We start from the raw sequence: 14,416 nt of genomic DNA, 5'->3' as shown, positions 1-14,416 counted from the left end.
AGACTCATGTACATATGTGACCAGTTTGAACGGGCCTCGGGGGCCAAGGTATACCGAGGCAAGAGCGAGGCCATGCTCTTCGGGAACTGAGCCGACCAATCCTCGATCCCCTTCACCGTCAGGACCGACCACCTGAAGGTGCTGGGTATTTGGTTCGGGGGGCTGGGGCGTGCGCCAAGTCTTGGGGGGAGCATATCAGCAAAGTGAGGCAGAAACTGGGCAGATGGAAGCTACAGTCGCTCTCCATCGTGGGAAAAAACCTGGTCATCAGGTGTGAGGCACTGTCATTGCTGTTATACGTGGCACGGGTCTAGCCTGTTCCCAGAACCTGTGCCGCTACAGTCACCCGGGCCATCTTCCAATTTATATGGAGGTCAAAGATGGACTGGGTCCGAAGGGACTCGCTGTACAAAGATCTGGGCAACGGGGGAAAAAATACACCCAATGCCAACTTCACCCTGATGGCCACCTTTGTGTGTGGCTGCTTCAAGCTGTGTGTGGATCCCCGGTACGCAAACACCAAGTGTCACTACGTACTGAGGTTCTACCTGTCCCCGGTGTTGCGAAGGATGGGCCTGGCCTCGCTGCCGCGGAACGCTCAGAGTGGTTGGACCGTTCCGTATCACCTGTCCTTCTTGGAGAAGTTTATGAAGAAAAACACCTTTGACCACACCATCCGGAAGTGGTCAGCACGTAGTGTCCTTGAGACCCTTCGGGAAAAGGAGAGGGCGGATCCTATCGAGCGGTTCCCTGAGCAGACTGTCAAAGCCATTTGGCAGAATGCCTCATCGCCAGAACTTTCCAACAAACACCAAGACATGGCTTGGCTGGTGGTGAGAAAGGCTCTGCCTGTGAGATCCTTTATGCAAGCCCAGACTCTCAGCCGCACCGCACGCTGCCCTCGAAGTGGCTGTGGAGGGGACGATACTGTCACACACCTCCTTCTGGAATGTGCCTACGCCGAAGAAGTCTGGAGAGGAATGCAATGGTGTTTGTCGAGGTTCGTCCCGAGCAGCACCGTGACGCAGGACTCCGTGCTCTACAGCCTGTTCTCCGGGACGCACACCGAGACGAACATCAACTGTGCCTGGAGGATCATCAACTCGGTGAAGGATGCTCTCTGGGCGGTCCAAAACCTGTTGATCTTCCAGATGAAGGAGTTGACCCCGACTGAGTGTTGCAGACTGGCACATTCCAAGGTCCAGGACTACGTGTTGAGGGAAGCGCTGAAGCTTGGAGCAGCTGCCGCCAAGGCACGGTGGGGAAAGACCGCGCCTGCCTGCCTTAAAAAGAACAGAGGACCCACGCAGTCATTTGGGCTCTGCTGACGCCTCAGCTAAAAATGTAATCGTACAGACCTGTAAATAGGAATGATTACTCTGTTTCGGTATGCAAAGAAATGGAATGTTTACATATGTATGTCATGTCCAATTGTACAGATCATCAAAGTATTTTATGAATAAAGTATATTTTTTAAATAAAAAAAACCTCTCCACTCATAGCAGGTTATCAGACAATGAATGGATGCAGGCACAGCCACAAGTTTTGACAAATGAATAACCTGCAATCTTTCAGTGATACAAGAGAGCTGACCATTCCAGTTAGGGAACAGAAGGCTCCCACTGACTTCACAACTACATGCAATACTGCCACTACCTGGAAGTCAGTCAATCATTCCTCAGTGCTTGTCAACAGTTTACTCTTTAAAATATCATTAAGTGAGAAGCATTATAAATGTAAAATGAATGGAATTTCAACTTACAGTGGTTGTAATGCACACTATACACATATTGGTGTATAGTGTGCATTTGGATTAGCACAATACAAAGCTATGATTAATGGAAGCCTCAATTATCATATCACTGGGACATTTCATTGCTCAGACTGAAGATGGAAATTGAAGTTAGTAAGGAGAATTATGGCTGACATCAAGTATGAAATATCAGGGCATGACTTACCATCAATATTTTCTGAAGTTCAATCTTATGGTCATTGGAACATGAAGTTTACTTTTTTAGATTTCAGTTCCCAAGAAGAGTCATATCAAATTCAGAATGTTAACTTTGTTTCTCTCTCCACAGATGCTACCAAGTTTGTCCAGCATTTTCTGTTTTTCACTTGTGGGCACAGGCTTTTTTTTAAACCAAGAAGCAAGGTATGCCTCTTCACTAAGCTTCCAACTTGAAGCAAGAGTAATCAAGTGTAAACTATTCTTGGAGCTAGAGGCTCAATAACTGAACACTGAGAAAAATCTAAACATTGGAATTAACAGCAAAAATACATTATACAGCCCGCCCAAGCTGCTCTAGCATCCAATAAACATATGTTTGATCTTCTTGTGTTCTGAATTCCACATTTCTATCTAACTTCCAATAACCTTTGATTTTTTTGCCTAACTAGAATCTATCTACCTCCATTCCTGAAGAAGGGCTAATGCCCGAAACGTCGATTCTCCTGTTCCCTAGATGCTGCCTGACCTGCTGCGCTTCTCTAGCAACACATTTCCATCTCTGATCTCCAGCATCTGCAGACCTCATTTTCTCTTCTATCTACCTCTGCCCTACCTCCACTATGTTGAGGCGGGAAGATCCAAAGTTTACAACTGTCAGAGAAAAACAAATTCTCATCTCTTTCCTCAAATTTTTAAACACAGTCTCCTAGCTCTGGATCTGTGCTCAAGAGTGAATACCCTTTCCACGCCCACATCCATGTCAAAACTGCTGAGGATCTCATATACATAAATTAAGTTACAATTCACTCTTTAAACTCCCTAGTCATAAGACAAAATGCTCATTCCAGGTATCAATGTTGTAAACCTTCTCTGGACTACCTCTAATGTATTTACATCCTCCCTCAAATGAGATCAAAACTGCACACACTATTTGAAATGTGATCTCACCACTATATTTGAGGCATAACATCGTCTCATAATAAAGGACAGTATTCTGTTTACCCTCTGAATTAATTGCTGTGCCTGCATATTAACTTTGTGTGACTTATGCAACAGAACAACTAGATCTCTGCACCTTGAATTCTACAGTCATTCTCCACTTAAGTAAGTAATATGCTGCTTTGGTATTTTTATGGTCAAAGTGAACAATTCACAATTTCCTACAGAAAACTTCATCTGCAAGATTTCTGCCCACTCACACAACCTACCGACATTGGACAGTAATTACTGTACTTCCTCTTCATAGTATACTTTCCTATTTGTTCTCATCTAAATTTAGCTATCATGTAAACTTAACACCATACCTTTGCTCCCCTCATCTGCTTCCTTGTTCTTCTGGATGGTGGCAGTTGTGGGTTTGGAAAGTGTTGCCTTAGAATCTTTGCTGAATTTCTGCAGTTCAACTTGTTGATGGTACACACTGTTGTCACTGACCATCAGTAGCAGAGAGGATGGATGTGGTGCGAATCAAGCAATCTGCTTTGTCCTGGATGGTGTCAAGCTTCTTGAGTATTACTTGAGATTCACTCATCAAGGCATGTGGGGATTATTCCATCACACTCCTGATTTGTGTAGATGGTGGATAGACTTTAGGGAGTCAGGAGGTGATTCATTTGTTGTAGTATGCCTAGCCCCTGACCTGCTCTTGCAGCCACTGCTTTTATATGGCTTTTTGTTTCAGATTTCATATGGCTAGTCCTATTTTCTATGTTACTATGCATGATAATTTTGCGGGAAGATTCCATGGCATTTGAATTGTGTGTGATAGATAAAATGAAACCAAATTTACAATGGAAGTCAGGTTTCTAGGGCCTTTCTATATGTAGAATTAGATACTAAGAATAAGTATGATGTTATTTTGGATAAATAGCTTCATTCGTACACTGGTAACAACATTTATCAGCCTGATTCTCACAGAAAGAAGATTTTGCATCCAGGGAAGAAACAGACCAGATAAGCAATTTAATTGGATAGTTAATCTGATTGTGCACTCAGACTATACAATAGACAATAGGTGCAGGAGTAGGCCATTCTGCCCTTCGAGGCTGCACCCTGTTTGCTATGATGCACTGGAGTGGTCTACTATGATTAAACATCTTCCAGGTCAGGAAGTCTTGGGTAAAAATAAAACATTGAGTAAATTAAAATCAGGAAAATGCACACTCAAATTTCAAGTCTTTGGTGATGCACAAAATATAAAGGTTGTCTTTTTAGCAATGCTTCACATACCAATATTCCGAATAGCTTTTTGAGAATGTCAGAGTTTATCACATTCTTGGTGTGAAAGAATAATTGTAGTCCACTTGCCAGGGAAGCCAGGAAAATAAAAAGAGTAGTTAAAAGTACCTTAGCTGCTGAGGTATTGGCGCTAGTAAAAGCTATAGATTCAGTGGCGTATTCATCCAATATTCTGAAGGAAGTCCAACAATAAAGGCAATCTGAGAAAAGTTTGTAAGGAGAATGTTGTGTGGATAATTGTTCTCTTTGAGACAATGTACACTGAGCAACAAGCGTGCTGCTCAGCAAAGACTAAGGATTGACCTTGCTAGCATACAGACAATGTTGGAAAGAAAAGGGACTTCCAAACAAAGTGGATCGAAACAAGGTGCCAGTTGTCAGATAATTCACGAAACAGTTGTTTGCTCCAAAATGTTATGGGAGATCCTCAAAGAAGGAAACTACTAGTATGAGGAGTTACAAAGGAATGAAAAATTAATATATAATCAACATATCAATATTTGCTGAGGAAGCTTTGTGATTAAACCAGCTGTAATTTATTTTGTTAAAAGGGGAAATATGGAATATTGATTTTTATTATCTTCAAAATGAAAAACTAATGTTGTTACTGACTGGTTGCATCATAAAGGTAAGATGTGGAAAGATATTTTATAAACATTCATTTGTTTTGTTGTAAGATTGATTAAATAAAACTTTTAGTGGAAATGCAAAGAGAAGAATCTATTAATATAGCTAGTGGTAAAGCAAGTGATTGCGTTTAATTACAATAATACGCTCTATGACTGAGTAGGGACTTCTTGTGATGCAGTGGCAATGTCACTAGACTAGTAATCCTAAAAAAACAGATTAAAGCTCTGGGGACATGGGTTCAAATCCCACCATGGCAAATGGTGAAGTTCAAATTCAATTCACAAATAAAATCTACTGGTACAGTGACAGTACCCCTACCTCTGAAAGATGAGACCCACCTCAAGTCCCACCTGCTCCAGAGATGTGTCATTACATGCCTGGCATGAGTAATTGATAAATCCTTTCCATAAGGAAAGGGAGCTTGGTTTCTCTATCATTGATTGACTTGGATCCAGATTGATAGTAACAACCTAATTTCAGTGTAGGATGAAAGATTCAGACTATACATTCTACCTAGAAACCTTGCCAACCACAAAGGCATGCATAATGTGCAATATGAGGACACAACACACAATGGAACTCCGTAAAGGAGAGAAAATAAAAGACAATGAAGGAAATTGTACAGCTATATAACACACAGCACTCCAAATGTGCCTGGAATATATTACATTCAAAGGTGACCTTGGAGAATAAAATTGTAGGAGGTCATCATGCAAATCAGCAATGCTGCAGTTGACAAAAAAAAAATACATGAGGTACCAAAAACACTTACAAGTCAAGAAAGTCCAAGTGAAAAGTCAGAATCTTAGAAAGGTCATTCTATCATATAGATATTTAGACTCTATATTTCCTAAGCTCTTAAACAGAGATCTACTTTTGGTAAAAACAGTTTGTGTAAATCCTCTGTGTACATGCATTTTTACTCATGCAATATTATCTAGCAGAAAAGAAATCTTCTAATATAATTTTAACGGCAAACATGCTAATGATTAAGTAACCAGGATGTAGAACATGCGACCATGAGCCATTGCAAAGTCTAGTTGGCAGCTTATATTGCAGAGGAGTTGCAGCTGTGTTTTCCTGTAATTCTGTATGCTGAATCTTTATAATGGATCCATCTTCTGTCATATATCTTCAAATAAACAGAACCTATGATTTGTTTATCAGTACTGTTTGAGTTTACTAAGTTTGTGTTAAGCAAACATAAAAACACAGTTTTCAAAGCTACTGTAGTCTAGGTGTCTTTTCTCTGTAGGATGGACATATTTACTAATTCGGAAAATTAATGTGCTTTAGAAAGCTGTGGAGCTTGACAACGGGACAGGATAAATGGACTTAAGTACATTTAGAGGATATATGTATACTAGATAATGCTGGCTTCTTTAGTTGGATTTAACACTTCATTGTTCAGTTTTTAGCCTGCTTAACAGGAATTTGAATATTCAAGACCATTATGAAATTTTACAGAGTGGGCTCAGGAAGGTTTATTTTAAATGGAAGAACTTTGTTTGAAAATAACTATTTAATCATATTTAACACAAAAAGCACCATGGAATTGTATTACAAATTTATAGAAAAAGCTCAGATGCAAAGAAACCTACTTGTAATTGTCATCTTCAACAAATTTCTGAAGTTCTTCAATGTATCTCACAGAGTTCAAATACTTCTGAACATGAGGCAGCAGAGGAATATCTAAAGAAAATAAATGCACGTGTAAGACTGCGTATATTTTTTACTTGGAAGTATAAACTGGAAATAAATGCAAATTTGAACTGTTTTGTTGCATAGAATGAAACTTTATTTGTTACAACTTGAAAAAAGTGGAATAGTATAATAATTTATTGGTTATACAAAGACACATTTCTTAATATCAGGATTTCGATTTTTTTTTTTGTGAGACATTCCAGCACCAGGTGTCTTTGGAAACAAAATATTACCTAACAACAGAGTTGAGATTGGTTGTCACCGACAGAGGAGAGAGAATAGTTGTGACACAGATTTCAAAAAAGACCTATATGCAAGCCAGATCCTTCTCTCTCTCCCACATTAATTGGAAAAGGGATACACTCAAAAGACTTTGAATTCATGCCAAAACAGAAGTCCAGCTGACTGAATACCACATTTAAGATTGCTGCAATTGACAATAATGTGATATCATCACCAAAACAAAAACGAAATTGTGAGAAAGTCACTTCATTTCCACTTTTGGTTGGAAACAGGATCCATAGATTTTGTGCCTTGCTGTCTATATTTTCCATCCATGATATCTCTAAAAAGCCTATTTGTTTCATGTCTGTCTGTTCTTTATGTGAATGTATGTTTACATTTAAGTGGAGTATAGTTCAAATTTGAATATTAGGAATTAATAATTTGATTTTGCCACATGCTAGAGGATAAGTTCATTTTAATAAATAAATTTAATAAATTCCTTTATCTTAAATAGTGGTCAAAGTAAGACATTAGCCATCCTAGAGATTAAAATTACTCATATTTCACACTTGTGACAACTTGTGGAAGAGTGTGGCTTATTTTCCACCATACGATTTCCACCAGGGTCATGGTGCACCATGAAGGGAATAATCAAGCTGTATCTAGTTCAGGGAATTAAAATTAAAAAATATGCCCAAGTAACTTACCATAATCACAGCTCTGCTGAAGATCTGAAATGATTCTCAAAATATTGTTCATTAGGTTTGATCTTTGCTCACTCTCAATGATACTGTGTGTGGATGGGTACGCTGAATCAATGTACGTCAAGTCAGACAGGTAAATGCCTAAAAACATAAAAGGTAAAAGAAAAGTGTGATGGACTAAAAATTCTGAAAGCCTTAAGAAGTTAAATATTGAAAAATCAAAGAATTGATTCACAAACCAGTCAAAATGTTACATTTCAAAGCAGACTTATGAAGGTTACTATTGAGAAACTGCACTATTTAAGAATTGGAAGAATTCTTTACTACCTATTTTGAAACATACAAATGCTCACAATAGTAGAATCCCTACAGTGCAGACAGATGCCATTTGGCACATCTAATCTTCACTGACCCTCCAAAGAGCATCCAACCCAAACCAACCATATCCCTGAAACTCTGCATGGCTAATCCACCTAATCTACACATCCCTAAAACCTTCAGGGGAATTCAGCATGGTCATCCATCCAACCTGCACATCTTTGGACCATGGGAGGAAACTGGAGCACCCAGAGGAAACCCATACAGACATGGGGAGAACATGCAAACTTCACGGTCACCTAAGGCTAGAATTGAACCAGGATCCCTGGTGCTATGAGGCAGCAGTGCTAACAACTGGGCCACCATGTCACCCGAAGGTAGAGGTGAAGTCCTTCTGGGCCATAGGACTGCTCTCTCCTTACAGAAAGAGACGACATGGCGGTGCTTTCATCTGACGGTCACCATGCCTCAGGTGAGGACAGGGGTTAAGAAGAAGACTCCTTCATGGTAACCTCAGCCCCTGCAGGAATTTAACGCACGCTGTTGGCATCACACTGCACTGGAACACACCACCCAACCAACTGAACTAACTGAATCCAACCCTGTTGATTCAAATCCCCTTTATTGTCCCAATGAATATTTTTAAAAGAAAGGGAGATGGCAATGGAGCATGATTAATTGTCCATGGTGTTAGGGAATGGTGAATTACCCTCTGAAAACAGACAGAAGACAACTGACAAAGCTTTTCCAGTCATTTCAGAGAGCTGTTGACAGCTCGAGTATGTGTCAAGTTCATTTCTCAGAAGGATGACCACTAACAAACCAATCTGTATTTTGGCAATCTACATTTTGCGGTAATCTTATTCTTGTGTGCCAGCTTTCAAGTTACCTCATTTACTCAATTTATTTTCACAACTAGATAGGTTAGTGTTTGGAATTCAGAAGGTAATTCTGAAAGTTCGTGGAACAACAGAATTTTGACATGCGCCTCAAATTTACAGTAACCACTATTCCACTAGAGAAATACAGTGGAGATAGGTTTTGCAGTCCTTCACTTTGAGAAACACATCTTGGATTGCTTTCACTCATTTCCCAGAAGCTGATTATAGAGGAGCATGTGAAATGGGAGAGACTAACTTCCAAAATGATACTGCTGGATTGGAAGATCAAGAGGAAGAAACAGAAAATATAATTAAAAAGCATCTCAAAACAAGAATGTGTACAGTACCAAGGCAATTCAGCAATCTGTTGTCCAACAAATAAGCACGATGTTGAGATGCCACCCAAGGAAATTAGCAGTGGCTCCATACAGTGTGAAATTTCTCTCCTCTAGCACAATGACAGCATTCGTTCCCCCACTCGAGCCATTTTGATCAGGCCCACCAGTCAGCTAGACAGCGCCTATTGCTGCTGCCTATGCTGAAATGGTACAGTCTGAAAGCCAGCGATTCTCAAAGTGGATTGTTGAAAGCCATTTATGATCATCTCCACTGAAAATCAACAGGCTCCCACCAACCGTGCTACAGCTATAGTTGGAATTCTTTATTAGAAGCTGTCAGATAAACAAAGCACTCAAAACATAGGCAGTAATGGAATTCAGATGAAAGACTAATTAATTACTTATAGCAAGTGTTCATAGTTTTATACAGCACAGGAAAGGTCCTTTTGAGTTTACACAAACAAAATAAACTACTCTAAATCTACACTACTCCCATTTTCCAGCACTGGTCCACAGCTTTGAATATTATGACATTAAAAGTATTCATCAAGTACTTTTTAAAGATTGTAAGGTTGACTGCCTCAACTATACTCCCAGGCAGTGCATTCCAGATTCCTATCATTGTCTGGGTGAACATGTATTTTCTTCAAATTCCCTCTAAACCCCTGCCTTTCATTTTAAAATTATGCCTCCTTATTATTGAGCCTTCAACTGAACTGGTGAGTGGTGTTTCCACATGTGACAATTGTATCCATGTTGATGATCTGGCATGTCTTGAGGAGGTTGTCGTGGTAGGGTTGTATGGTGTTGTGGTCAATGTTGTCCTGAAGGCTGGGTAATTTGCTGCAAATGATTCTGTTTAAGGTTTAGCAGTTGTTTGAAAGCAAAAAGTGAGTCTGATGGTGGGCTGAAACTTGTTGATACTTTGTGTAGTCATTTCAGCAATTTCTCGCCGTGAGTTCAAAGGAAGAAAATGTCGACATATCTGGTGTATAGCAAAGGCTGGAGAGCCTGTGCAGCAAGATGTCTTGCTCAAACTTATACAAGAAAACAACAGAAGCTTACCTAGCTGCTCTATATAACTAAAATGCTCCATCTCAGGCAATATTGTACTGAATCACTTCTGGACTCCCTCCAGTGCAATCACATCCTAACTATATTGTGGTGACTAGTGCTGCAGACAGTACTGCAACTGTGGCATAACCACAGTTTTGTATAATTCCAACATAACCTCCCTTCTCTTATAATCTTTGCCAGAGAAAAGGTAGTTTTTTGGCTGAGGTCTTAAGACACCTTGGGAGTTGTCAGACAAACATAGAGGGGTCAGGGATAGCGTAGGGAATTTGTGCGTGGAGTCTGAGCAGATAGAGGAAGCCGCAAGTGATTTTTTTGCTGCGGATTTCACTAAGGAAAGGGACCTTGTTGTGAACGAGAACTTTGAGGAGCTGGGGAAATAGGCTTGAACAGATTAAGATTGATGAAGTTGATGTGCTGGAAATGTTGGCAAACATTAAGATTGGCAAGTCCCCAGGGCCAGACCAGATTAATCCTAGGTTGCTCCAGGAAGCGAGAAAGGAGGTTGCTAAGCCACTTGCGAAGACTTTTGTTTCCTCATTCACCGGGAGGATTGGAGGGAGGCGAATGTTGTTCCTCTTTTCAACAAGGGGAATAGGGAAATCCCTGGCAATTACAGACAGTCTTACGCCTCTGTCAGCAAGTTTTGGAAAGAATTCCGAGGGATAGGATTTACGACTATTTGGAAAAGCATAGCGTGATTAAAGGTAGTCAGCATGGCTTTGTGAGGGGTAATGAGGAGGTAATGAGACAGGTTGACGAAGCTCGAGCAGTGTTTGTGGTGTATATAGACTTCAGCAAGGCATTTGATAAGGTTCCCCATGGTAGGCTCATGCATTAAGTCAGGAGGTATGGGATACAGGGAGATTTGGCTGGCTGGATTCAAAATTAGTTGGTTGACAGAAAGCAGAGAGTGGTTGTAGATGGAAAGTATTCAGCCTGGAGGTCAGTGGTGACTGGTGTCCCGCAGGGCTCTGTTCTTGAGCCTGTGCTCTTTGTAGTTTTTATAAATGACTTGGATGAGGAGATTGAGGGGTGGGTTAATAAATTTGCTAATGATATAAAGGTTGGAGGTACCGTTGACAGTATCGAGGGCTATCGCAGGCTGCAGCACGACATAGAAAGGATACAGAATTGGGCTGAGAAATGGCAGATGGAGTTCAACCTGGATAAATGCAAAGTGATGCATTGTTGAAGATTGAACTGGAATGCTGAATATAGGATTAAAGACAGGATTCTTGGCAATGTGGAGGAACAGCGGGATCTTGCTGTTCAAGTGCATAGATCCCTGAAAGTTGCCACCCAAGTGGATAGGGTTGTTAAGAAAGCATATGGTGTTTTGACTTTAATTAACAGGGGGATCGAGTTTAAGAGCCGCAAGCTTTGCTGCAGCTCTACAAAACCCTGGTGAGACCACACTTGGAATATTGTGTCCAGTTCTGGTTACCCTGTTACAGGAAAGATATGAAGGCTTTGGAGAGGGTGCAAAGAAGGTTTACCGGGATGTTGCCTGAACTGGAAGGCTGGTCTTACGAAGAGAGGTTAACTAAGCTCAGACTTTTCTCTCTGGACAGGAGGAAGAGAGGTGACCTGATCGAGATATACAAGGTAATGAGAGGCATGGACAGAGTCGATAGCCAGAGAGTTTTCCTCAGGGCAGGATTGACTGCCACGAGGGGGCATAGTTTTAAGGCATTAGGAGGAAGGTAAAGAGGAGACGTCAGAGGTAGGTTCTTTACGCAGAGAGTTGTGAATGCATGGAATGTGTTGCCACAGTGGTGGTAGAAGCAGAGTCATTAGGGACTTTTAAGCGACTGTTGGACATGCACATGGAGAACAGTGGATTGAGGGGTGCATAGCTAGGTTATTTTATTTTAGATTAAGAATAATCCTCGGCACAACATCGTGGACCAAAGGGTCTGTTCTGTGCTGTACTTTTCTCTGTTCTAACTCATTCAGATACCTTTTTATTGTTGTAATTGTACCAGCCTCCACCACTTCCCCTGGCACCTCATTCTATACACGTCTCATCCTCTGCATGAAAAGGTTGCCCATAGGTACCTTTTAAATCTTTCTCCTCTCACACTAAATCTATGCCCTTCAGTTTTGGACTCCCTTTATTTTCAGGAAAATTGCTTGGCTATTCACCCTATCTCGGTCAGTCATGATTTTATAAATCTCAGCCTCCGACACTCCAGGGAAAATAGCCCCAGCCTTTTCAGCCCCTCTATATATCTCAAATGTTCCAATGCCAGCAACATCCTTGTAAATCTTTTCTGAATCCTTTCAAGTTTCACAACATCTTTCCTATAGCACAGAAATGTCCTGTACAGCCGCAAGTGACTTCCCAACTGCTATATTCAATGCACTGACTAATAAAAACAAGTTTACCTACAAGGTAAGCTTCACCTTGACCTCTCTCTAAATCTACCACTCAGTTGACCCCTCATCTCGGGGACTCACTGGTGACAGAATCTTTGCGGTATCTCGCACACCAATGAGTTGCTCAGCGCAGCAGTGTTGAGTCGGGGTGAGAGTCCCCAGGGTTGAGTTGTAGTAAGAGTTCCCAGACATATAGAGTAAAATAAAAGGGATGTGAGAAGCAAAGGGGCTAAAGACCTCTGGGGAAAAAGGAGTTTAAAGTCCTCTATAGACAAGAGGTTTGAGGCTCTGGGGAAAAAAATAATTTGGTACTTCTTAGAATTATTGCCTTTATCCCCCACACCTCCCCACAGAAGTACTTTTAGGTTGGTATGGTGTCACTGGGAAAAGGGGGTGAAAATGGAGTTGGTCCACTTGAATCCCAATACTAAAGTGCATTGCCTGCCAGGGAAGCTTTGTCCAGGTTATTGTTGTGGGAATCTCAGTTTGTGGGCTGTGGACTCAACTTGGTGAGTCTTTGTTCTGGGAGAGGGAGTGGCATGGACTGCAGCACAATGTGGTCTGCTACGAGGGCTTTCTCTTTTTATAAGAGTGATTTCATTGAGAGGATGCAAAAAAAAAAGAGAAACATGGAAATTAAGGTTGTACTAATACTTTGGTCGAGGGGAGAAGTTTCAATGTATATTGTGCCACGTTGTCAGTGCTTGACATTTAATTATTTTGATTTGCTTAAAATCCTGGTTCAGAAAATCCTGTTAAGTATCTGTTTTGCCTTATTTGAATCAGGATCTCAATCAATGTGTTTTGTGGGCTTTATAATAGGGAAGATTTTGTTTTTACATTAATGTTGTACAACATCAGGTCTTTTTTAAAATGATCAAATTTGTAACCTTAAAACAAATTGATTGAGGGCCTGAGTCCCTGATTTGTTTGAAATTCTAAAATGCCTGTTTAAAACAAATTTATTGTGTCAGTGGTCATGCTTTAGCCAGATGAGAATATTATATTAAAATATCTTTGCTGTGTTTTTAATGCAGAGTGTTCACAAAAAGGAGTACATGTTAAGTTTGTTTTGTTATGATTTTAGAGAATATTAGAACTTGAGGTTGAGCTGTTTAAGTTCTACCAATTATTGTTAAGACTTCATTGGCCCCCTTTATATTGCAAATTCAAAGAATGTTGATCTTTACCAAAGTTGCCACTATAATTCTGATTGTTTTATTGGGAAATTTCATGTGAAGAACATATTTTAATATATTTTGCATTTGTTTCCAATGAATATTGGAGATTTAAATCTGAACTAAAACTGCCTCTTCAATGGCTAAAGCACAGGAAACATTATTTTCTTGCTGTTCCAGATTTTTGAAATACTTTTCCTGACAGCTTTCACATTAGCCAAGCAAATAATTTTGTCAAAGGAAAATAATTTTTGAATAATGTGAATGGGGTACCTTAGGGTTTGATTTTAAGACCATTGATTGTTGTTTATAATTGACTGAATTGTTCAGGCAATACACTTTAGAAGTTTATGGATTGTATAAAACCTGATAATGTCATAAATAGTGAACAGAGTAATAGACTTCAAGACTACTGAGAATGTTGAAATAGACAGACACAATTTATTGCAGTGAAATGTGTTACTACCTTCATACTGATACCGACCTTGGCAAGGAAGGAATGAGAGGGGAAATGCAGAGGTACTTTCATCAGCTAACAATTGTCTCTAGAGTTTCTCCATTCACAGGTAAAGCACTCCTTCAGACCATCGCTTACCCCTCCACAGCTTTTTCTAATGGATTCAATCAATTCCCCAGTCATGAACACGGAATGTGAAGAAGCTAACAACGGTGAAGAGAAGGTCAGTATGCTTTGTGTCAGTGGCCTTCCTACAGACATTAAACCACGTGAGTGTTACCTTGACTTTTGATCATTTAAGGGATATGATGGTTCACTGATCAAGCTAACATTACA

At 40.3% G+C, this 14,416-nt stretch overlaps 1 protein-coding gene across 5 annotated transcripts in view; it reads right to left on the bottom strand.

The window, feature by feature from the left end:
- Positions 1–14,416, bottom strand: part of ralgps2 (Ral GEF with PH domain and SH3 binding motif 2) — a 470,074-nt gene that overhangs the window by 69,255 nt on the left and 386,403 nt on the right. For all 5 annotated transcript variants that reach the window (XR_015758209.1, XR_015758208.1, XR_015758210.1 and 2 more), the window contains exons 10-11: positions 7,456–7,593; positions 6,421–6,511 (exon numbers count right to left, since the gene is read on the bottom strand). Coding sequence is in view for 2 of the 5 variants with exons in the window: in XM_087990912.1 (XP_087847038.1) it covers positions 6,421–6,511; positions 7,456–7,593 (229 nt within the window). In the remaining 3 variants the exon portion in view is untranslated. The remainder of the gene's footprint in view (positions 1–6,420; positions 6,512–7,455; positions 7,594–14,416) is intronic.

Source organism: Chiloscyllium plagiosum, unplaced genomic scaffold (assembly GCF_037043375.1).
Source record: "Chiloscyllium plagiosum isolate Xiang-an unplaced genomic scaffold, Cpla_swu_hap1 HiC_scaffold_9, whole genome shotgun sequence".
In the NCBI taxonomy this organism is placed as follows: Eukaryota; Metazoa; Chordata; class Chondrichthyes; order Orectolobiformes; family Hemiscylliidae; genus Chiloscyllium; species Chiloscyllium plagiosum.
Note: the sequence above shows the minus strand (reverse complement) of the source record. Positions and strands in the feature narration are given on the sequence as shown.